At 40.2% G+C, this 25,813-nt stretch overlaps 1 protein-coding gene across 9 annotated transcripts in view; it reads left to right on the forward strand.

Moving 5' to 3' along the window:
• Positions 1-25,813, forward strand: part of KANSL1 (KAT8 regulatory NSL complex subunit 1) — a 164,912-nt gene that overhangs the window by 24,989 nt on the left and 114,110 nt on the right. For 2 of the 9 annotated variants that reach the window (XM_036340100.1, XM_036340103.1), the window contains exons 1-2: positions 5,652-5,788; positions 24,369-25,737. In XM_036340100.1, the coding sequence (XP_036195993.1) occupies positions 24,452-25,737 (1,286 nt within the window). In that variant the 5' untranslated portion in view covers positions 5,652-5,788; positions 24,369-24,451. Of the gene's footprint in view, positions 1-5,646; positions 5,789-20,467; positions 20,623-24,368; positions 25,738-25,813 lie in introns of those variants that run through there. The other 7 variants (XM_036340097.1, XM_036340098.1, XM_036340101.1 and 4 more) reach the window with 6 other exon arrangements.

Below are 25,813 nucleotides of genomic sequence, written 5' to 3' on the forward strand. Positions count from 1 at the left end.
TATTTAAATGCCATTTAACAAAGAAAAATCAACCAAAAAAGTGACACACGTGTCATAGGTTTGCCATCACTGGTATAGAGGATACCCAAAGCAATTTTTACATTAGGTCTTTTCAGGTTTCATTATCTGTATAAAGGGACTATGTTCAGGGTCCCTTTTTAGCATGCATATATATATCAATAAAGTAGAGGTTTGGTGCACAAAATTCGTGCACTTAGGGGGTCCCTCAGCCCAACCTGCACCCTCTCACAGTCCGGGAGCCCTCGGGGGATGTCTGACTGTATGTATGTATGTATTTATTTATTCATTTCAAATATGTCTTTATTGATTTTAGAGAGAGAGTAAGGGAAGAGGGATAGAGAGATAGAAACATCGATGAGAAACATGTATTGGCTGCCTCCTGCATGCCTCCTACTAGAGACGAGCCCACAATCCAGGCATATGCTCTGATCAGGAATAGAACCTTGGCCTCCTGGTTCATAGGTCGATGCTCAACCACTGAGCAACACCAGCCAGGCCGGGACAGGGTCTTGAGCTTAATAGGTACTCACTAAATTTTTTTGAATAAATGCATTTAGACTTAACTGGTTTGGCTCAGGGGATGGAGCCTTGGCCTGCGGACTGAAAGGTCCCGGGTTCGATTCCGGTCAAGGGCATGTACCTTGGTAGCGGGTACATGCCCTTGACCGGGATGTGCTCCTTGTGTGCAGGAAGCAGCTGATCAATGTTTCTCTCTCATTGATGTTTCTACCTCTCTATCCCTCTCCCTTCCTCTCTGTAAAAAATCAATAAAATATATTTTAAAAAAATAAATGCATTAAAAAAATTTTAATGTGGCTTTAGAGTTATGATTGTAAATAATTTATTTCAGAATTGGAATGTTTTTAAGGAACTCAAATAATTTTTATGTATAGTATTATCTGAGTTTATGCATGGACACATTGTTAGCTGAAGTCTAGAGTGGGATTTGAAGTTTGATTTAGAGAAGATGTACTGACCTTTATTTTAGTCTTTCAATTATTAAACTTTGGAAAATAACTTCATTCATTCCTTATTTATTTATTTCTCTATCCTCACCTGAGGATATGTTTCTGTTAACTTTTTTAGAGAGAGAAACATCGATGTGAGAGAGAAACATGGGTCAGTTGCCTTCTGTACACACCCCGACTGGGGATCGAACCTGCAACCTAGGTATGTGCCCTGACCAAGAATCTAACCTGCAGCCTTTTGGTGTATGGGATGATGCTCCAACTGAGCCACCCAGCCAGGGCTAGCTTCATTTGTTAATAATAATAATCATAGCTAAACTTATGAGGTAGGCACTATTATATCTTTTTTACAGACTAGAAACTAAGGCTTATAGGTTAAATAATTGATAAGTGATGGAGGGACAGTAAAATCTAGGGCTATACGTGGGTTCCTATATTATACCTGTTTTCATTTTTTCAGCAAATTCTTATGAAGTGCCTCTTTTTGCAAGGCTGTGGACTAGGTTCTCAGGATGCAATGGTAAATAACAAAAAAAGGTTCCTGTCCTTTTGAAACTAAATGGTTTATGCCCTAGGACTTTCTCCTGAGTTATATAATAATTGCTTTTTTAAAAAGTGCAAAACAAAATAATTCCTTGTCCTTGTAAGATTAGTTTGGATGTGTGAAGTACTGAATATGTTATAGAATACTAGAGGTCCGGTGCATGCAATTCATGCACTTGGGGGGCGGTTCCCTCAGCCCAGCCTGTGCCCTCTTGCAGTCTGGGAGCCCTTGGGGGATGTTGAAAGCTGCGGGGGTGGGGGAGGCTCCCGCCACCACCGCTGTGCTTGCCAGTCATGAGCCTGGCTTCTGGCTGAGCGGCACTCCTCTTGTGGGAGCGCACTGACCACCAGGGGGCAGCTCCTGCGTTGAGTGTCTGTCCCCTGGTGGTCAGTGCGCATCATAGCGACCTGTTGTTCCACTGTTCTGTCGATTTGCATATTAGCCTTTTATTATATAGGATTCTGCTCAGGAATTTCTTTCTGGCTTGTTAGAAGATATATCGTGGGTAAGTTAGAGTACCTTTTTGGAATATGTTTATTGTATAGATGAGAGTAATAAATCTGAAGTTGGAATATCCATAGTTCTTGCCTTTAAGAGGTTCTCAATCAGCTTCAGGAAGGGAGATGATTTCTGAAAACAACCTCAGAGGAATTATAGAGATCATATAATCAAGAGCAGAATACTAATAGTATCAGTTACCTACATTATTGTTAAGTGAGTAAATGATAATGGTTGTGTGGTAGAACATATCTTGAAGGAAAAATAAGTTTGAGGTGGATTGGGAGAGAGGAATGAACAAGGAATGATGGTAATGAGGGATGGTCCTCTTCTTTGCAGCAAGAACACAGCTAAAGACATGGATGGGTATAGAGTTGTATATAGGAAGGAAGGGCCTTTTTGAGGAATAAATAATGTTATATAAAATAAATGTTGGTTGTTACATTGTTCCTATGTAGCTGGAAGTCCAGAAGTCTTGCAGATATCAGGATTGTTTGGTATAAAGATTTAATACCAAAGTTCTTGCCAACTGTCTTCCACCTTTTGATGGTGGCATCTTCACGCTTGCTGTAAGGTAACTAGTGGTTTGAGGTGTCATGTTTAGCAAGCACTGTCTGAGAAAGAGGGAGTGTTTCTTCCTCATCCTTAGGATTGAAGAAGCTTTTCTCACAATTCTCTTTTGGAGATCATCTGGTGGGCTTTTACCCATGTCTCATTGGCCAGGATTGGGTTCCATGCCCATTCTCAACCAATCATTGGCAAAGAGAATGGGTTTAAATGAATCCATTAGGATAGAGTAGATACTGGAGAGTCAACTACAATGTCTGTTCTAACAGTTACTTGAAAAGTGAGTAGTATGTGTGTGTGTTTTTAATGTCTTGACATCCACTGTGTTTCTGGGGTAAATTTTAAGAAAACATATTTCTCTTCCTAAGATTTTTGTGTCTACTGGCTCACCTTTGAATGTCCTTATTTGTAAAACTTGGTGCCTAAGCAGAAAGAGATCTGATTTGAGTGTAAAACAGATTGACTTATTTAAGTGCCATAAGCACTGTGAACTCCTGAGCTAAGCAATGAGAGAAAGGGAAAGTTGGAATTTATTTTTCCCTAAAACGCATGTTTTGAAATGAGTATTTCCACCTTTTTCCTAATCCATTGAAAAAATGTATTTCATAACCTTGGTTATTTGGGGGCCTAATTAAATCTGGTAGTTGAGTTTTAAAGGTTGAAGCAGTAGTAAGATTATTTTGTGGTGGGTGTCTTTGAACATAATATTTAAGTATACACTGCAAAGGGCTTTGCCTTATTTGGTGTTTTTCATTCTGCTCATTTAGATTTCAGAAGCCTCAGATTAGGGCTCTAGTTCGCCATCTATTGGTCCTGCAATTGTATGTTTAACACCCTTATGTTATACTTTGTGGAATTACTATTATGTGGAAATATGTATGTGTACATTTTTAATCAACAAAATATTCTTCCCCAGGATTATACATTAAAAAGCCAAAAGCAGGATCTCTTTTGGATGTGTATACAGATATGTATACATATATTAGTTTATTCTTTGTGTAATTTGACTCTGGGACTTTCTTAGCTGGTTGCTTTTGATATTTGAAAACCACTATAATTGAGAGAGTGATTTTAAGAGTATACACATGGAAACTCATGGAAATATAGGTGCAAATGCTGTAAGAGCTGGTGAGTTAGTGTAACTTTGTGGGAGGACTAAAGCTGTGTGTTTTTTTGTTCTGTTTTTTACTAGAAGTGAGGCATACCACCGGATATTGGTTCTGGTAAGCCACAAGAGTATTGAGCACTTCTCAACTTCATTTTTGGTAGTAGAGCATACTCTTTTCATCTGCTGAATATGATGATTGAATTGTTGGAAACATTTCTTTTATTCAGTCATTTAAAGTAATATTTTGATGAATCCTAGGATTCTTTTTTTATAAAAAAATCTTAATTCATCTTTTGTCAACTTTTTCTTTAGTTTTAAAGGATGATGGAATATAATTTGTATATTTGTGTAAATGTCACACTTTGCATTATATTACTGATTTTTTTAAATCTATAAAAGGTTCCACTATTTTAAGACCCTATTTTGGGAAATGAATAAAATACTGTACTGACAAACTGGTCATGAGAAATGATAAAGTGCCACTACTTTAAACCAACTCCGGTATGAAGGTGGGAAGTTTGTTTTTTGTTATGAGATTTGGGTTTCTCTACGGAGTTCTTTGTTAAACTTTTAGCATAGCAGTGAACTTCCTTTTGGTGGCGACAGGAAGCATAAATGCTCATTGTGTAATGCCATTTGCCTGTTTTGGCGGATTTGCCAAGCCATGACACCCAAAACAAGACGCGTGCTTAACGAAAACTACAGTTCCCAGCGGGCCCGGCGCTGGTGGGCCATCACTTCCCCTCTCTCTCCCGGCTTCTCCTTCCCGGGCTGGCCCGGCGCGGGCCCTGGCACGCGCTTGCGCAATGACGACGTGCGCTTTTTTTTTTTTTTTTTTAACCTGGCGGCTGCGGAGCGCAGCGCTGGGGCTAGTGGCCAGGCGTGCTGCAGTGTTCGGAGGCAGGCTGCTAGGACAAAGGGCGGTAGGAAGCGCTTCAGTGGTCAAGGAGCTTCCTACCCGGTTCCGCGCGCATGTTAGTCCTGGAATAGTGTGGTACCTCGGCCGTAGCCGACAGTGCAAACAGTTCCTCGCTCACGTCCCCTCGCTCCGCCGCGCCGCTGCGCTTTGCCCCCCGCCTTGCCCCTCCTAGCCGGCGCGCGGCCCCACCAGCCCCAGCGCGGAGGGAGTGTGACGGCGTCAGTGCCTCAGGTTAGCCTCACCTTGGCCGCAGCAGAGCCCTCTCCCGCCTGCCGCAGTGTCGCGTGCCGCCGCCGCACGTCTGGGAGCCGCTGGGGCCCTGCGCCGCGGCCTCCACAGATGGAAGCGCAGAAAACAGCGGCCGCGGCGAGGAGCCATGACTGAGGCGGCGGCGGCGGCCGCGCCTCCTGGCGGCCCATGGGGGCGGCGCGGCGGGCGCCCCCTGGCGGCGCGCCGGGGCGGAGCGGCCCTTCGCCGCCGCAGCCGCAGCCGGCGGAGGCGCTGCTGTCCCTCCTCCCCGTGTCCCCGGCGCTCGCCCGCTCGCTCGCTCCATTCTCCCTCCGCTTCAGATTAAAGGGGGGGAGGGAAAAGGAGCTCGGCCGCCATTTTCCCAGTGCCGCCGCCACCGCCGCCACCGCTCGGCGAACCGGCGGGAGAACCGAGCACCGTAGCAAAGCCGACTCATCTCGCCGCGGCGGCGCGGGGGGCGGCCGGAGCGCGCTCCCCGGCCTGGAAGAGACGTTCGGGGTGGCGGCCGGGGTGCGGGTTCGGGCTGCAGACGGCGCCGCTTGTTTGTGCGGGGCGGGGGGGGGGCGGCTTCACCCTCTGCCCCCGCCCGCCCGCCCGCCCGGCCGGGCTGCGGTCCCCGGCCGTGCCCAGGCCCCGCCGGAGCCGAGGAAGGCCGGAGAAGGGGCCCTAAAGAGAAGAAAAAGCAGCCGCTCCTCGCCGCCGCCGCCTTCCCCTCCCCCTCCGCCTCGCCCCCCCGCCCGGAAAGTCAGGGCGGCTCCGGGCGCCGGGGGGGAGGAGAGCGGGGGCCCGGGCCGCAGCCGCCGCCGCGCGCCCCCGCCCGCCGCCGGCCCTCGGCGCCCAGGCCGGGGGCTGTTTGCAAACTGCGCCCATTTTGTGGGGCCGAATCCGCCCGGGCGACGCTCCTCCATCACGTGGTAGGTGCTGCTGCTGCTGCTCCTTTCCTCCACCTCCTCCCGCTGCCCTTTCTCCTTCTCCTCGCTCTCCCCGTGGCTCCCATTTCTCTCTCTCTTTGTTAGTAGTAACTAGAAAGGCAGGGCAGGGCAGGAAAAACCCCCGGAACTTTAAATGGCCTCTCCGGGCTTCCCCGCTGCGGGTCCGGGGCTGGGAGTCGCCCCAAGGGCGGGGGTGTGCGGGGCCCTTCCCCACCAGCTGCCGCCGCGTTCGCCAGCTTTTCCTTTGGCGTTCTATTTAAAAACGAGGCCTTAGAACACGATTTATTCCCGTTAAAAAAACAAAACAAAAACAAACTCTGGCTTTCGCCTTGAACTTCTCGACTGCAAAAGGCCTTTCTCTGCTCGGAATACACATCTTGCGCGTTTCACGGTGTATATCACAACTCTTGATTGTTCTGTGAGATGGTTATTTGTTTCATTTAGTTATTGTTTTTGTTGCCTGTAAATTGAGGTCACTTAGGTTTTCAGATCTAGTTTCCCTCAGGCGGACGTGTTTTTTTTTTTTTTTAACTAAAGAGGAAGAGGCATTTATTTGCTTTTAAGTGAGTTTGGGGGGCCTGTTTTCCGGCTGACGGTCTTTTGATTCTCAGCATATAGTTTGATTGTTCTTCCATATGATAAACAGTATCCTGATGCTTTACTTAAACATCCTTTTGTTTTCCATTTTTGGGATCCCAATGTGGTGTTTTTGAGAAACATGTTACTTAACTATTGCTTATTGGATTGCCTTAGGGGAGAAGGGGTGACATGATGGCGCCACTTTAAATTGCTCTTTCCTCCTCCGTTTTCCCCCTTTATTCTAGAGGTCACTGGTGCCTTTTTTGTGATCTATTAATAAAACTACTTGAGGATATTAACAGTACAACTCTTAGGGCTAGAGTTTGGTCCCTTAAGGGTCGGTAGACTCGAATCTCAAGGTTCCCAAAGTTCCGAGAAACCTCCCTAGTCTTGCCTCGCTTCCCTCCCCTCCATTCACAATCCTGATGTTGCCATCTCCTTTGTCACGTGGCTAGCAATCATTGTGTGTTTCTTTTTTTTTTTTTTGGTTTGTTTTGGGATGTGTTTTTATTTTTAAATTGTAGCCCAGAAGAACCTACCCCCTCCCCATTGGAGAGAGCAAAACGTTTCAGTTGTTTTAGTTTTAGAGTCGGACAACATTTGTAAAAAACGATAAAATTACATAATCTTTGCCTTGCGTAATCATGATATAGTTATAGATTGTTACTGAACTTCGTTCTAAAGCACTTTCAAGTATGGAAAAGTAGTACATCGGGGGATGTTCTTCATATTTCAGAATAGTATAGTTGCTATTTTTCCTACTTTGGGGCCATTTAAAGTACCACTATTTACAAAGGCTTAAGTGGGTGTGTTTTCCCCTCCCCCCTTCTATAGGCTATACTTGGTTCCTTTTCTAACAGTCTGACCAATTTAGAAATTTTCAATTGTCTGCAGGTTTGTCAGTTAAAACTATTTTTCTTATATCCTAACAACAGTAAATACTTTTGAGTAATAATTATGCTTTAGCTAAGAGTATTTCATTATATTTTTATTGTGCTTTTGATCTGGAGATTTTTTGCTTTTTATCTTAAAGTTTTAAATGAATGTTCATTTATCGGTTTCTTCATATCAGTTTTCCTAATAATTGTGTAAATTCCTATTTTATAAAATACCAAGTATATTTATCTGTTTTTCTACATAGGTTATTAGCCACTTTTACAATTAAAAAATATGATTTAATAAACTTTTTTAAAAAGTAAAAATGAAATGTAGTGATTCTTAAGGATGCATTGATTCTTGTTCTCTTACTAATATATTTTCAATGATTTGGGCCATTTTCTTTGCTAACAGTTACATCACATCATGTGATATGTGCAGTGTGATGTGTAGTTCTAAAAATAAGGCAAGGTAAAATGCTCATTCCTTGAGGAATTTAAAAAATGTATTATAAATGTGGGATAACTGATTTATATTTCTGATTTCAATTTCCACTAGGTTTCCCCAACACAGTATGCAATTCTTTTGACTTTAGCGTATTTGGTATATTTGTTAGTGATCTCATGTTTGGAGGTGGTTAGCTTTTTATTTCTCAAATGTTGGAGAGAAATACTAAATGTGACCAAGATTCTGAACATCTCTGTATTATGTATGGTTGGTCTCTGATGACTGCCTCATTGAAGTAAGATACATATGTAAGATAAGCATTTTGATTTGTATCTGTAGATAGTTAAAAGAATGATCAATTAAATACTGATGGACCTTTGAGGGTGGGGTGGGATGGGGTTTTTGGTCCTTTTGCCTATATGAATTTATTAAAGTGAAGTATTTAGAAGTGTTCCTGCATCTTTTCTGAAAACTTAACTCAGAACATTAGTATTTGACTGTTGTGCTTTACCAAAGTCAGGTGTTAACTTTTTGTCTGATTTTCTTTTTCCTTGCCTACACATGTTATTTCTATGGCTAAAACTGCAGAGCATTCTTTGGTTGTTAAGTGACTTATCATTATCCTGTTGAGGAAAATTTTCGAAGCTAGAAAATGAGTAAGCCTTAAGTTCACTTTTGAACTTTTATCACGGTGAGAAGAAAGGAAAATAACTGTAGTACTCCATTTTTTTCTTCTTCAAACACTGCCAACTCTGCCATCTTATTTGTTACACTGTAACATACATCCTCTGAATTTTATTGGATTGGCCACAGATTTTAATTGTATTTTAAAGTGAAAGCAAATTTTAGATTTGTTCTGTTGATACAACCTGACTCATGTGGCCTGTAAACATAGGGCCATGTGGTTGATGGTGTTGGTTGGAGAAGGTATTTTAGTATTTGAGTGGTGCTAGTTGGGAACTTTGTGAATAAAGCTTAGTTATCTTGTCATATTAGAAACACAATTTTTAAATGTTGTAAAAACATCATACTCATGCTGTATTTTCTAAACAATAGTCATTGAAAATTCTGCATTTAAAGAGTAATACTTATTCCTTTTATATTTAGTCAGCTTGCTTGAAGGCTTGGTAGGATTTGTGTTTTTTCTTCTTGGTGAGGCTGTTAAAACAAATTTAAGTAATTTCCTTCTTGGAGAGAGAGAGAGAGATTTAAAAAAATTTTTTTAATTGATTCTCCCCCCACCCCCCCCCAAAAAAAAGATCTCTCCATTGCCTTGAGTTTGGAAAGGAGGGAACAGTGCAGATTAAGTATGTGGTCTTCATTGGATTGCCCCAGAGCAAATTTCATCATTTAGTGGTTTATTGAGAGCTCTAAAGCACCTTTTCTTTGCCCTCTTTCTCTATTTTAAGTAAACTTCTGCCTTGATTGGTTAGACCAGTGGTTCTCAACCTTCCTAATGCCGTGACCCTTTAATACAGTTTCTCATGTTGTGGTGACCCCCAATTTCATTGTTACCAATTGAACATAACTAAAGCATAGTGATTAATCACAAAAACAATATGTAATTATATGTGTGTTTTCCGATGGTCTTAGGCGACCCCTGTGAAAGGGTCGTTTGACCCCCAAAGGGGTCGCGACCCACAGGTTGAGAACCGCTCGGTTCGACTGTTTTAAGTCTTAGGAAGTGTCTTTACATTAGTGTACTCTTTTGCTTGATCACTTTTTGAAGTACAGTGTAGGTGTCTTAAATAAAAATGGTCCCAAACACCTGGCCTACCTACTATCTCAGTGCAGAGTATTTGGACCATATCCTTTTTACCCTAAAATAGGACTTTATTTCTTGGAAATCTATATTAAGACTGGTTTTCCAGTCTGCATGCTGGTTTTGAAGATGTAGTTTTAAATGATAGTTTCTATCCCTAATAATTAGTCTCTGGGCATATTAAAAATTTTGTAAAAATATTCTTGCCAGAGTATAATAATTCATAACAAAATAAGGCTCTTTCAGTACTTCCCATTCTCCTAAAAACAGTGATAGGAAAGACGATATAAATTGGAAAAGACAAATACCCACTGTACTAGAGATCTCCAACATTTGAAGGCCACGAGAAGAAGGTAGGAGGTAAGTGGTATCTTTGGGTATCACTTGCAGATTGTGGGAAGAATTGTGGGTCATAGGAAAAGACCAGTTGGAAGGGTTACTATTAATTATTCAGTAATTATTTGTTTCTCCATTATGTCATGTGCCAGTCTTTTAGGATGTAGGGTGAAATATGTAGGAGAAAATAAACCAGTAGGTATAATTTACCAAAAAGACTTGACTCCAAACAGGACTGAAATTGACTTTTTTTTTAATGTGTTATGAGGAAACTGACTTAAGAGTTTGAAGCACAGCTCATATTTATGAATGAAAAGCAGACAAACTTGGATAATCTGAGAGAAAAACTTAAAAGTTTGTATAAGAAGGTTTTAAACCTTTATGCCAAGAGACCCTCAAGGGGGAAGATCTTTTAAATTTTTGTTTCCCTTTGGGTAGAAGTCTGGCAGATAATAGTTGCTTAATAAATGTTACTTCCTGCAAGCCTTGCTTTTCCAAGACTAAGCTAGCTCCATAAAATTTTAACATTTGAATGCCCTAACCTACTAAGGAATTATTTAGCTATATATATATATATATATATATATATATATATATATATATATATATATATATATATATGCACACACACATATATGTGTGTGTGTGTTTGTGTGCACTTATATATACATATATATATGCTTTTAAAAAATATATTTTTATTGATTTCAGAGAGAAAGGGAGAGGGAGAGAGAGAGAGAAACATCAATGATGAGAGAAAAATCATTGATCGGCTGCCTCCTGCACGCCCCCTACTGAGGATTGAGCCTGTAACTTGGGCATGTGCCCTTGACTGTAATCAAACTTGGGACCCTTGAGTCCACAGGCTGATGCTCTATCCACTGAGTCAAATCGGCTAGGGCTAGGTATATATTTTAAGGTTGACTATAAACTTGCCTTTTTTTCCTAGTTCTAATTTTTTAAGAATTACAATTTTTCCCCAAGCTTTTGAGAATCAGGAAATGTAAGGTGGAGGTAAATTCAGTGCAGTTTTATCTAAATGTTATCAAAAACTCTGGTTCTTGTTACTTGAACCAGGAATCCCAAATGAGCTCTCACTCTGAATTTTAAGTACAGCAGATTCTGCTCTTATTTGGAAAAAGTTGCTTGAGTAGCATCAAACTTAATGGAAGTTCCTCACCTTTTAATTTCTTTTTTTAAAAAGGATCAGCTTAAGATCAGAACTGGTTAATCACAGTTGGAGGGGAAGTGTTGGGGAATAAAAAAGATGAGTAACAATTTTGTTAGAACGTTAAACCAAAAATTGTTAAAAGCTTACATCCAGGTTTCCTCCTGCTACTTGTTATTTGGTCTTTGTGACTGCTTATTAGCACCTTCACGGAAGGGTGTGACGGGAAAAGAGGCAAAAAGCTAATTAGTTTAATTTTTTATGTTTGCTAATGTATAGGATTTGAAGAAATACTAGTTTGATAAGTTGATTTGTCAGGAAAGTTTCATTAAACTGTTTATACATTACCATGGAGAACTGAGGATTTTAAAGACCTTAAGCATATATCAAAAAAAAAAAAGTGGGCAACTGTTTATGCAGTTATTGGTTTATTGCTTACTCCTACTTTTTCCTTTGGCCTCCCAAAGGATTGAAAGAAGGATGGTAGTATTAATATTTAACATTTCCCTGGTGTTGGAAAAATGAATTTTTATTTATCATTAATTCAGTACTCTAAACAGATAAGGTAGGCTTCAGTGAGATCCCTGGAATTTGGTCAAGGATGCCCGCCAAAAGAACCCGTTTGCTTTTGAATTGCTTGGATCCTTCAAGAAGTCTCTGATTTTAAGATTGTTCAAGCACTTGTACTGTTAGAGCTTGTTAGAAAGACGAGATTAAAAAGTACTTTTTTTTCCTCTTTGTTTTTATGTGAGGTAGACTGTTAGGAAATTTGAATTCAGTGGTAAACATCAGTAAGTATTTTGATAGGTAGTCATCCTTCAAAAATTTTTTTCTGTTTATGTATTTTTAAATAGGAATGGGATCATATTTATGTTCTTGATTCCCCCCCCCCCCCCATTTTGCTATACATCAGAGGATTTTCACATCAAAACATAGTTTTCTAGTGTGTCTTTTTTTAAGTTTAGGGTTTTTTTGTATTACAATTCTTCAGTGAAAGAATTGTACATACATCTTTATGTATCTATGAGAATATTTCTCTTGGATAGGTTCCTAGAAATGTAGCTATTGGGTAAAATTTTGGGTAATTGCATTTACATTTTTGATATATTTTTGCCTTCAAAAGGCTTATGTAACCAAATTTAATAGTTTAAATGCTACAGTTAAAAATTTGCCAGTCTGGGTTCAGGTGCTTGGCAATATAAATGACTGGAACTTGAGGTAGATGAAATCTGTCCTAGATTCAGTTGGTGCCAGCTTCTTGTTAGATCATTATCATTTTATGATCAGACATCCCCTTTAACTTCATAATGGATCTCCAGCTGGTACATTCAGCGTAGAATGCTCAGGTTAACTAGCATAAATATTGGTCCACTGTCTGCCAGGCACAGTGCTGCATGTAGGGGATAAAGATAAAACAAGCAGTAACCCCTTTTTAAGGAAGTATATAGTCTAGGGAAGGAAGAGGAAGACACATGCCCATATTACATTATGAGCTGTTGCCCAGGGTGTCACGGGGGTGCAGGTAAGACCCAGAGAGTGAGAGGGACCCCTAATTCAACTTGGAATGAATTGGGAATACTTGAAAGAGCATGTGATCTTGGAGAAGAAAAGTAGCACAAGCAACGGTGCAAGGGCATGGAAGAGCCTAGAACTATACAATTCAGGAAGTTTGGAGCTGGGGACAGGTTGGAGATGAGGCTGAGTGTTAAAAGGACGTAGATATGCTGTGTGGGGAGTTTGGATTCATCCTTACCCTAGTGTCACTAAAAGATTTTAAACAGGAGCACAGCATGGTCAGATTTATATTCCCTCTCCTCTCCTCTCTTCCTTTTTTTCCTAATAATCGTTTTGGTAGTAGATGCTATATTGAAGGCTTGCTGAGACAGGAAGAAAGAACAGTTGGGAGATTATTAATGCCTGGATTACTGTAGTACATAATTAGGGTCTGAATTAAGGCAATGGCATTAAGGATGGAGTGAGTGTGCCTATTATTCTACTTCCTATTTTGAACTCTTCCTAGTCAACCATCAAAATTCAACCAGAATGTCATCTCTTTCTGGAACCCTTCAGGCAAAACACAGTGCTCTATCATCTGGGTTTTCCTTTGCACCTATTTTCTATCTTTTTTGTGTTGTATGTGATAACCCTCACCCGTGGATATGTTTTCCATTGCTTTTCAGAGAGAGAGGGAGAGGTGGGAGAGAGAGAGAGACATCAATATGAGAGAGACACATTGATTGGCTGCCTCCCACATTCATCCTGACCGGGGCCAGGGATCGAACCTGCCACCCAGTTTGACTGGGAATCAAACTCTCTACCCTTCTGTGTGAGGGCTGACGCTCTAACCATCTAGCAACACCAGCCAGAGCTATATTCTGTCGTCTTTGCATTAATGAAACTTACAATTTTTATTTTTTGTTTATTTTTTAATTTTATTTTGTTTTATTGCTTAAAGTATTACAAAGAGTATTACATATGTCTCCTTTTTTCCCCCCCTTGACATTCCCCGGGCCTCCCCTATCCCCCAGTGTCTTATGTCCATTGGTTATGCTTATATGCATGCATACAAGTCCTTCGGTTGATCTCTTACCCCCCCCACCCCCAACCCTCCTCAGGCTTCCCACTGTAGTTTGACAGTCTGTTCAATGCTGCTCTGCCTCTGTATCTATTTTTGTTCATCACTTTATAATGGTCTTTATTATACATAAATGAGTGAGATCATGTGGTATTTTTCTTTCATTGACTGACTTATTTCACTTAGCATGATGCTCTCCAGTTCCATCCATGCTGTTGCAAATGGTAAGAATTCCTTCTTTTTTACAGCAGCATAGTATTCCATCGTGTAAATGTACCACAGTTTTCTAATCCCTTCATCTACTGATGGGCATTTAGGCTGTTTCCAAATCTTAGCTATGGTGAATTGTGCTGCTATGAACATAGGGATGCATATATCCTTTCTGATTGGTGTTTCTGGTTTCTTGGGATATATTCCTAGAAGTGGGATCACTGGGTCAAATGGGAGTTCCATTAGACCATAAACTCCTGCAGTCTTTCTATTATTCGTCTGGCATTCGTATATGTTTAAGTGAGCTATCTATGATATACAATACATCAGTGATTGGGATCAAGATTCATTCACAGAGGGCCCTGCTGATGTAGCTCAGTGGATTGGGCATCATCCCATGGACCAAGAGGTCCTGGGTTTGAGTCCCAGTCAGGGCACATGCCCGGATTGTGGGCTTGATCCCCAGTAGGGGGCGTGCGGGAGGCAGCCTCTCAATGTGTCTCTCATCTATGCTTCTGTCACTTCCTCTCCTTTCCTCTCTATTTAAAAATCATTAAAAACATATTTTAAGAAAAGATTCATTCACATAGGGAATGCTGATGAGCAGGAATTGGGTTAGGATTTGGTGTTGGGACCGTGGGATGGATTTTGGATATGGAATAGTTGAAGTAGCAGTATGGATGATGCTGGACCCTACATATTCTTTAGGTTTCAACTTAGATGTTATTCCCTCTGGGAAGCCTTCTATGATTCCACCCACTCTCAGCCTGTGCTAGGGTCCCCTTAATGTGCCCCCCCCCCCCCCCCGATTCCCTGATCACATAGTAGTGTCTTTAGTGGTCTTTGTCATTACTGTAGACACTTAGTGTGGTGCTTTTAATGTTATAGGCATTTTAATGAAATGTTTATTGGAGATAATCAGTTGGTATTCCTCTAAAGACTAAAATTTGAAATCTAGTGTCTAGCAGTTAAGGTCCTTTCAATTTAAAATTAGCGTTAAGTTACTTAGTATAATGGTTTAAGAGTTGTGGACTTTAGAATTAGGGATTTGAATTGGAATCCTGCTTCTGCATTTTAGAAGTTCTGAATGTTAAGTTTCCTCATCTATAAAATGAAAGTAAGAGTACTTGCTTTACAATGTTATTGTGAAGATAAATGAGAGCGCGTGTAAAACGCTTAGCACAGTGACTGACGTAGTGAAAGGTCAGTTAATGTTAGTGAGCAGCAGTCATAATAATAACCTCTAGTCAGAGCTATGATTCCCTTAGTAATTATAAATGTTTTCGGTTAAGAAGCCCTGTTGGCATAGGAAAGTGTTAGGGACTAGCGTGGTGAGGTCCACATTATTTTTTTGACTTGTAATAAAAAAACATGTCTCTACTCCCTATTGTATTTCATATCTACATTGTTTTCTATTTAAAAGAAACATTTTGCATTGTGTCCCATAATGTAGCTTTCAGTACTTTATCACAAATCACTACATACATAGCTGCTTTCCTCTTTTTTATTTTTTAATTTCAGAGAGGAAGGGAGAGGGAAAGAGAGATAAAAACATCATTGATGAGAGAGAATCACTGATCAGCTGCCTCCCACACGCCCTGCACTGGGGATTAAGCCCGCAACCCGAGCGTATGCCCTTGACTGGAATCGAACCCGGGACCCTTCAGTCCGCAGGCCGATGCTCTGTCCACTGAGCCAAACCAGCTAGGGCTGCTTTCCTCCTCTTGAGAAGCTGTATACGTGTACCACTTGGCTCATCCAAATTGCTTGTGGATCATCTCCTAAATCCTTTCCCATTATTTTGTCAGTTTCTTGATTAGAGTTTCCTCATCTTCCTCTGCTTGGCAAAATCTCACCAAGTGTTGTTGTTGTTAATCTTCACTCAAGGATATTTTTTCTATTGGGTTTTAGAGAGAGCGGAAGGAGGGACAGGGGAGAGTCTATTGGTTGGGGGAAGGGGGCATCTATTGGTTGCCTCCCACCTAATGGACTGGGGATGGAACCTGCAACCCAGATAAGTGCCCTCGACTGGGAATTGAGCCTGAGACCCTTCGGTCCCAGGGTGAGTGCTGTAACTATTGAGCATACTTGCCAGAGCAAACAAGTGTGTTTTGGCTACTCTAGTTCAGTCAGTAAGTGCTTACAGCACTTAGAGTTTACCGAGCTCTAGATAAAGTTAGCGAGTATGCAAGAGAAGGGTCCTAAAGAACACTGCCTGTTTTGAAATATAATTAATAAATTGTGACAATTAGGGAACATTCAAACACATAATTTGAATTGAGTGATGGTGACTTTAAGTGCACTGAAAAATTTAAGCAGGAAGGAAGCAATGTGAACCTGAATAGTAGGGAAAAGTTTCTGTAGAGATGTTATGTATTGAAGGATTAATTATGTTTTGGGCCTTTCCGGTAGAAGCAGCAGCCTAGGCAGAGATTGTGGAGTTTGGAATTTAGGGGGAGTTCTGGGTCCATACTACCTGATGTACTTGTTCCGATACTGTTTTACTAGAGGCCCAGTGCACGAATTCGTGCACCAGTGAGGTCCCTCTGCTGGGCCTGTGGGATCGGGCCAAAACTGGCTCTCTGACATCCCCCGGACACTTAGCAAATTAGGTTTTTATTATATAGGAAGTTTCATCTTGGAGAATTTTGACTTGTGAAAAGGCACTGGAAGTTATTCTAGAATAGAGAAGTGAGATGATAAAAAAGTATGGAATGCATTGGAGGGCTGAGCTATCGGTCTGGAAGCTGCTATGATTTAGGTTTGAGCTGATGAAGATTTGGCTGGGTTTTGGTTGGTAATGTTAAGAATAGAAAGGATATACCACACCTGAACAGCTTTATGAGCAATGCATAGAGAAGACAAAGTTATGAAGGAAAAGAGAGCCTTTTCTCTTGTCCTTAAGAGCCTTTACATTAATGTTTGTGTCACTTATTTGGCCTTCGTGCAAACTTTAGCCCCTCCTAATTTCTGGATTTAAGTTTGGAGAAAACTTTGACCATACTACTGTGGTGACCACTTTAGTTGAGGTTCTTGTTGCATCCTGTCTGGATTATTGCAGTAGCTGCTTCTTTGCCTTTTGTTTTCTTTTAATCCATCCTACCCAACTGGTCTCTGAAAAGCTCAGTTCTGATGTGTCACCCCCATTTGAAAAGCCTTTAATGACATTCTGCTGCCTTTAAGTCTGAGTAAAGGCTGGCTATTTAAGGTTTTCCGTTATTGAACTGGCTTCAAACTATCTTGCTACCTTTTTCTGTACTGTTTCCTCTATTAACTTTATATTTCAAGAAAATTGATCATTTAACCTCTAGGATGTCCTATGTTTTCCCACAGCCTTGCCTTTTCCCATGCTATTTCCTCTCACTAGAATGCCATGTTACCATTCTCTTGTTTTAACCTCTTACATAATTAAATTTTAGCTAATTTAAACATTTCAGCTGACATTTGACAACTTCACGGACACTTCCCTTACGAACCTTCCTCCTTCTCTTTCTTTCCTTTGTGCAGAGTAATGAGGTAATGGGGAAAGAAGTTAGTAGAAGCCACATTATGGGCAAACTTTTCTTCCCCATCTGATTTTTGCTTGTTTTCAGTGCAAGTGTAGTGATTAGCCAGCCAGATGGCCAAACCCTTCTCTTTGGGTTTTTGCAGTTTATCAACATTTTTGCAAGATGGATGCTGCTAGTTTTTTCTTGTGTATTTGGGAGTCTTCTGTTGGAAACTAATGAGGAATAAGGCAAAGTTTTCAGTTGTAGGTATGGAGTTAGTTCTGACTTGCAGTATTTGAAGCAGCCAGGTGTTTTGCTTTCTGGAAAGAATATATCTTACATGCCTATCTCTATAGATAGACATAAAGATATAGTCTGTATCTCTAGGACAGTAATGGCGAACCTTTTGAGCTCGGCGTGTCAGCATTTTGAAAAACCCTAACTTAACTCTGGTGCCGTGTCACATACAGAAATTTTTTGATATTTGCAACCATAGTAAAACAAAGACTTATATTTTTGATATTTATTTTATATATTTAAATGCCATTTAACAAAGAAAAATCAACCAAAAAAATGAGTTCGCGTGTCACCTCTGACACGCGTGTCGTAGGTTCGCCATCACTGCTCTAGGAAGTACTTTTCAATTGGGAGGTGTGATTTTTGCCCCCTTATGGGACATTTGACATTTCTGGAGGCATTTTTGGTTGTCATAATTTGTATAAAGGTGTTTCTAGCATCTAGTGCAGCCGTGGGCAAACTACGGCCCGCGGGCCGGATCCGGCCTGTTTGAAATGAATAAAACTATTGAAAAAAAGACCGTACCCTTTTACGTAATGATGTTTACTTTGAATTTATATTAGTTCACACAAACACTCCATCCATGCTTTTGTTCCGGCCCTCCGGTCCAGTTTAAGAACCCATTGTAGCCCTCGAGTCAAAAAGTTTGCCCACCCCTGATCTAGTGGGTGGAGGCCAGGCATCCTGCTGAATAGAGTGTACAAGAGAGACCTCCCCCCGCTTACAACAGAGTTTCTCAGCACAAGATGTCAGTAGTGTTGAGAAACTCTGCCGTAGGGATATGTTTTTGCTTCAAAAGTGCTACTTGTGTTAGGTCGAAGTTTGTCCTTGAACCTATACTGCAGTTTAGAATAATAGAATCCTAAGTACAGGAAGGGACTCTAGAATTCACATATTTGAACTTTATTCCAACTGTATCCCTCAGAACAGTGTTCCTCAAGATATTAATAGGTGTAATGGGAAAAAGGTGTTTATTTGTTAAATAGGTTTGGTAAAGGCAAATATCTGCATATTCAGTATGATGAGAAATACATTGCGGATCTCCATCAAAGGAAGTGTTTCCCCAAATGTGTTTGCCTGCTGAACCCATTTAACATTTTCCAGTCTCCAAATGCTTCCTTGGAACTGGTAGGGAAACCATTAATTACCTAGCCCGATCTTTTATAGCAGATAGCTTCTTTTGTCTCTTTAAACTTACTGGAAAATCTTAATTTGTGTTAGCTTCATCTGCATTTGTCAGATTGTGGTTTATTAGATGAACTAAAAATTGGGATATTTTAGATTTCTTATTTTGAGTGTACACTAACTTTATTGTCTAACCCCACCCACAAATTGGAAATTATAATAACCTTAGCCTGAAACCTACTACTGCCCAGGCTGTTTTGAGAATTAATAAGTTAATTATAGCTTTTAATGCTTTGTATTCTTAGGAGAAAGGTGACTTATTATAAGCTGTTGTGCTGCTTTTGTAAAACTGCTAAAGTTTGACAGTCTTCTCTGATTTAAATTGTTGGACAGTGAAACTTTTAGGACTTCAAGTGGGATGGGAATAATTGTTCTAATCAACATTTTGTGGAGTATGTTCAATTTTTAAGAAAAAGTCAGGCCGAAACCGGTTTGGCTCAGTGGATAGAGCGTTGGCCTGCGGACTGAAGGGTCCCAGGTTCGATTCCGGTCAAGGGCATGTACCTTGGTTGCGGGCACATCCCCAGTGGGAGGTGTGCAGGAGGCAGCTGATCGATGTTTCTGACTCTCTCTCTCCCTTCCTCTCTGTAAAAAATCAATAAAATATATTTTTAAAAAAATTAACAGTGAAGCCGGAACTTTTTCATGTCAGTAAATACAAGTGTGCTTTGTTATTTATTGTTGCATAGTATTCCATTATATGGGTATTTCATAATTTAAATTGTTGGGCATTTGATTTGCTCTCTTTTTATCAGAAATAACATCATGAAATATTAAATGAATTTCTAAGCTTATGTGATGATTTATGGCAATTAAATCTAATATTGAGTGCTAGCTAACCAGATTTGTCATTTCCATTTATATGCTTTTTTCCCTAAGTGAAAAGTCCTCAAGTACAGTGACCTTTTAGAGAAATATTTGCTTAATATTTTTCCTGTGCATTAAGAAGTCTCGTAGAAATTTATTTTTATATTTGCTTTTAGTCTATAGGTTATTAATAGTGCAAATAATGGGTGTTTTTGCCAGGTACTAGGCTAAGTAATTGAAAATATTTCATTTAATCATCACAGCAACTTTGTGATTTAGGCTTGTCTTTCGTAGATGAGGAAATGGAGGGAACAGTTAAATAATTTAAATGAGGGTGGAGCCATGATGTGACCTTGGACCTACTCTCCTTACCTGTGAATGCCTTGGGGGGTAAAATTGAATCTCAGCATTGCATTACAAGTCAACTAAGGGAGATGGTTGTAGATTTTTATCTTTTCCTATAAGTAATATTGTTTTGGTGTAGAAAGATAAAGATTTAGGATGTAGAAATGGAATTCCTTCTGAAGAGGTTGCTTTTCCCTCTCCCTACTTACTTAGATGATTGTTTTAGTAACTACTCTTTGCAGTGCGTCCTGTGGGGATATAGAGACCAAGGAGAGTGTGTAAACAAAATAAACTCTTGCCTTTGAGCTGAGATATGCGTCATTAATGTTGAGTTCACAAATGTACTTTCACAGGGTCAGAGAAATCTTGAAAGATACGGGATTTGAGCCAGCAGATTTTTAAGTTGTGAACTTTAAATAATTAAATAATTCTAAAATCATGATGAAATATTTACTGCTTAAGTACTTCTGTAGTATGATGTTAACTATGACCATCTTTTTTAAAATATATTTTTATTGATTTCAGAGAGGAAGGAAGAGAGAGAGAGACAGAAACATCAATGATGAGAGAGAATCATTGATTGGCTGCCTCCTGCACGAGCCCACAACCTGGTCATATGCCCTTGACTGGAATCGAACGTGGGACCCTTCAGTCCGCAGGCCAACGCTCTATCCACTGAGCCAAACCAGCTAGGGCTATGACCCTCTTTTACGTGTGCTGTGCGAGCCTGGGTTTTCCTGAGTAAGTTTTGTGTAAGCTGTGTAACATCTGTGCTCTTGCTTGGGTCCCCAGAGGAAGGCTGTTTCCTGCCATTGCTGAGACTTACATATGGTGCTCTTGGGGTAGTAGGTTACAACTACTCTTCTCACCTATTGTATTATTCATCTGGCACTGATAATGTTCCTCCTTGCATTGCAAGTATCAACAATGTATTGCTATCAATTTAAAAGAGGAGAATATTGGATTGATGGGAAAGATCTGATAGTGATTTTTGTTTATTGCAGAAAATGCTTTGTGTACTATAAAACTAACTCAACATATTTTGCATTGGTTCATCTATTGGTCATTTATACTATATTAGGAAGTAACATTAATGTTAAGATCAGAAATAGAAAAAGTGGACATAAAACAGTTTGTGTTACATACAAAGCCATATACCAAAAGGTCTACTTATTTCATAGAAAATTCATTAAAGTACAATATTAGAATGAGAAACTTTTGGCGCTATGTAGAGCAATAGATAAATTTGAACTGTAAGTGTATTGGTATTTGTATGGATGCTATCTTGGTCATTTACTTAAATATTTATTTAAAAACAAATTAAAAAAATATTTATTTAATGATTTGAATGGTCATAGTGTGAAAAAAAACCTTGGTGTAGTCCTATAGGGTCTATCATCCTATATTGTCATTAATCTAGGGCTAAAAAAGTTTGACCAAATTGGAAGTTGTCCTCTTGTTTTTTTTTTGTTTGTTTTTTAAGGAGGGAAAAGGTTGCTTTAGTTCAGTGGTTCCCTAGTTTTTTGCTCTCAAGACCCCTTTTCACTCTTAAAACATGTTGAGACAACCACAAAGAACTTTTAAGTGAATGGCATTGTTTTACATTTTTGCAAATCTTACTAATGTCTGGCTTAATAGAAAACACCTGGGTTCTCAAATCTGTTTTTGCATTCATTCTATTGTATGTTTTGGTTGTAGAATATAAAGAAAATCTGGCTTCACACAGCTAGGTAGGAGGAAAAAGAGGAGTACTTAATAGTCTTTTTAGATAAGTGTGGATCTTCTTTGACATTGTACCCAAACTTGACTAGTTGTAGTTTCGTTGAGTTTAGTTGCAATATGGAATATAAAACCATATCAATGAACCTTTTGTACTGTTAGGTCAGTAATTTTCAATCACTAGTGTGCCACAATCAATTTTGAAACATGCAATACTTGACTATTTAGTCAGGGGTACTGACCTCTTTTCCCTTAGATACTCAAATGAAAAAATAACAGCCAACGACAATAGCCGTGCAGTGTGAATGAATCAAAATTACACCTATTTTTTTTGTCAGATCAGCAAAAAAAAAAATTTTGGGGGGGGCGCTGCAGGATTTTAGTACTAATTAGTGTGCCATGAGATGAAGAGGGTTGAAAATCACTATTAGATTAAAATCTATTGGTCTGTCTTGAGCTTACTTTTACCTGTGCATGAGTTTCTCACATGCATTGGTCATTTGGTCATTTACTGAGTTTCCCAGATCTTCCAAATGTTTACACATTTCATTGTATGGTATCAAAAATTTACATTTATTAATATCAGCAGTAGTATATTTAATTGGAAATGACTTTTTAAAGTAATGGGAATATGTTCAAGTTCATGATGGTGGATACAAGTTTTCAAAATACTTATTTTTTGCTTGAAAACCCAGATTTTATAATTGGCAATAAACATAGTGGGACATTTTCTTGAAGGGACAGGTTCACTTTGTTCATTTTTGAGAAAATGTCTGCTAACTACATAAGTAGTTCTGCCAACTAAAAATAGTGTTAGATGAGAAAAGCTTCTAGTTCAGCTTGCAATCAGTTGTACAGGTGCTTTTTCTCAGACTACTACTTTTTGTTGTTAATTCTTATCCGAGGATATTTTTTCCATTGATTTTTTTTTTTTTTTTTAAGAGGGAGAGGGAAAGAAACATTGATGTGAGAGACACACATCGATTGGTTGCCTACTGCACGTGCCCTGATGGGCTGGGGGTCGAACCTGCAACCCTGATTGGGAATCCAACCTGAGACCCTTCAGTGGGTATGCCAATGCTCTAACCATTGAGCACACAGACCGGGCTCTCAGACTTATTAAAGCTTCAGAAGTAATTTATGTGTACTGTACTTTTCATCACGAAGAATATTTAAAAAAGCAGAGTAGAGATTTAATAAATTTATAATTTTCATAATTTTATCAAGGACATTGATAAATGGAACTAGCTTTTTTAAAAAAATTCTAATCCGAGGACATGTTTATTGATTTTCAGAGAGAGAGAGATAAAGAGGGCGGGGCGGGGGAGACAGACAGACAGACACGGATAGATAGACATTGATGTGAGAGAGAGACATGATTCGGTTGCCTCCTGTATGTGCCCTGACCGGGAATTGAACCTGCGACTTTTCTGGTACACAGGTGCTCAGCCTTGTTTTTGTACCCTCATTGCAAATATCAACAGGAAAAAAAATTTAAAAAGGCAAATAATTTTTAGGATTACTATGAAAATAGCTCTCTTGGACCCTTAAAATGGTCTTTGAGCTCCCAAGAAGTCTGTAGACCACACTTTTAAGAACAGTTGGCTTAGTTCTTTACATAGATTGATTTTCTTTTGCTCTCAAACCAAATAGAGGCAAATGACTGAGGCTTTTAGCTTAGATTACTAAATGAAAGCAATACCATTACCAGAGATAATAAATCTGGTTGAGGAGTAAGTATTGAAAGAAGAAAGTGAATTTTCATTTCCAGGGAGCTTGAGGAACATAGAGGTGGGAATGTTGACTAGTGCAACTCAGCAAGTTTTTCTGAGTATTAGGAGGCCTCACTATACATACTAGAGGTCTCACTGTACTAGTACATACTAGTGGTTGTTGAGAAGGAAGTGGGTTCAGAGAGAAGAGGACAGAAGAAGGAACCTTGGTATCAAGGACATCAGGAAAGGAGAATTTCAAGAATGATTGGTTAGCACTACCTAATGCTTTAGAGAAGTCAAATAGATTGGGGATTGAGACCTAACCATTGAGATTTGATAATGAGATTACTGGTATCTTCTGCTAGAGCAGTAGGAGACAGATTAGAGTGCAGAGGCAGCTATTTATATTATTCTTTTAGGAAGTTTTGGAGTGAAGGGAAGAGACAACTTGGGCAATTAATTTGAGAGGTAGGTTGTACTGAGGACAATAAAGAAAGCTGACAAGTGTGATCCAGTTAAGCTTGTAGTTTGCTGAGATGTGAGAAGCTGCTGAACACTGGATTGTTTGGCCAGAAAAATACACAGATCTATGACATTTGGCATATGAACTTTTTGGTGGGATGGGGAGTTCTTACTAATTCTTTTCTGTTTAATTGCTAGATGTTTAGTTTGCTTCATTTGCTTTAAATGCACTCATTTTAAGAAGTTTAAAGAGATTTTTCTCTTAAATGAAGGTGATTTGACTTTAATAATCTGTGATTCTCTCAGTGTAGAACTTCTGTTTTAGCTACTTTGAATCCGTGGTAACAAGTGACAAAAAAAAGTGGAATTCTTTTTCTTTCTCTTGTACAGAAGAGTGTATGTGCTCTCTCTCTCCCTCCTTCTTTCCTTCCCTCCTTTCCCCCCCCCCCCCTTCCCCTGATGAAGGATATTCAGGTCTCCAGAGTGAATGTGACTGGAGGCAGAGTTTGGATTATAGCCTCAAGTAGTATTTGTATGAAAAATGTTGTCTATTATGCTTGTATTTCTAACTTCCTTTTCTTTTTTTTTTAGTCTGTTCTCTGGGGAGGCAGAAAGGGGCCGTGGAGCTGGCCTCGGCACCGGGAGAGGCTGGACTTCCTGTCTCTCTGTGCTGAATGGCTGCGATGGCGCCCGCTCTCACTGACGCAGCAGCTGAAGCACACCATATCCGGTTCAAACTGGCTCCCCCATCCTCCACTTTGTCCCCTGGCAGTGCCGAAAACAACGGCAACGCCAACATCCTTATTGCTGCCAACGGAACCAAAAGAAAAGCCATTGCTGCAGAGGATCCCAGTCTAGACTTCCGAAATAATCCTAAGGAAGATTTGGGAAAGCTGCAACCATTGGTGGCGTCTTATCTCTGCTCCGATGTAACACCTGTTTCCTCGAAGGAATCGTTGAAATTGCAAGGTGTCTTCAGCAAGCAGACAGTCCTTAAATCTCACCCTTTCTTATCTCAGTCCTATGAACTCCGAGCTGAGCTGTTGGGGAGACAGCCAGTTTTGGAGTTTTCCTTAGAAAATCTTAGAAGCATGAATACGAGTGGTCAAACAGCTCTGCCACAAGCACCTGTAAATGGGTTGGCTAAGAAATTGACTAAAAGTTCAACACATTCTGATCATGACAATTCCAGTTCCCTCAATGGGGGAAAACGAACTCTTACTTCATCTTCTCAGGGGGGTGATGAAATGGTGGCATCTGAATCAGGGGACTTGAAGGGGGGTATGACCAATTGCACTCTTCCACATAGAAGCCTTGATGTAGAACACACAACTATATTTAGCAATAATAGCACTGCAAACAAATCTTCTGTAAATTCCATGGAACAGCCAGCACTTCAAGGAAGCAGTAGGTTATCACCTGGCACAGACTCCAGTTCTAACTTGGGGGGCGTCAAGTTAGAGGGTAAAAAGTCTCCCCTGTCTTCCATTCTTTTTAGTGCTTTAGATTCTGACACAAGGATAACAGCTTTACTACGACGGCAGGCTGATATTGAAAACCGTGCCCGCAGATTACAGAAGCGCTTACAGGTTGTGCAAGCCAAGCAGGTGGAGAGGCACATTCAGCATCAGCTGGGTGGATTTTTAGAGAAAACTTTGAGCAAACTGCCAAACTTGGAATCCCTGAGGCCCCGAAGCCAGTTGATGCTGACTCGAAAGGCTGAAGCTGCATTGAGAAAAGCTGCCAGTGAGACCACCACTTCAGAAGGACTTAGTAACTTCCTGAAAAGTGATTCCATTTCAGAAGAATTGGAGAGATTTACAGCTAGTGGTATAGCCAGCTTGAGGTGCAGTGAACAAGCATTTGACTCAGATGTCACTGACAGTAGTTCAGGAGGAGAGTCTGATATTGAAGAGGAAGAACTGACCAGAGCTGATCCTGGGCAGCGTCACATACCTCTGTGAGTAGAACCCATGCATAATGACATTCTTGAGAGAGGGAACACAGGAGAAAGACTTGGTGAATTCCCATCATGG

Source organism: Myotis myotis, unplaced genomic scaffold (genome assembly GCF_014108235.1).
Source record: "Myotis myotis isolate mMyoMyo1 unplaced genomic scaffold, mMyoMyo1.p scaffold_m19_p_17, whole genome shotgun sequence".
NCBI classification, from domain to species: Eukaryota; Metazoa; Chordata; class Mammalia; order Chiroptera; family Vespertilionidae; genus Myotis; species Myotis myotis.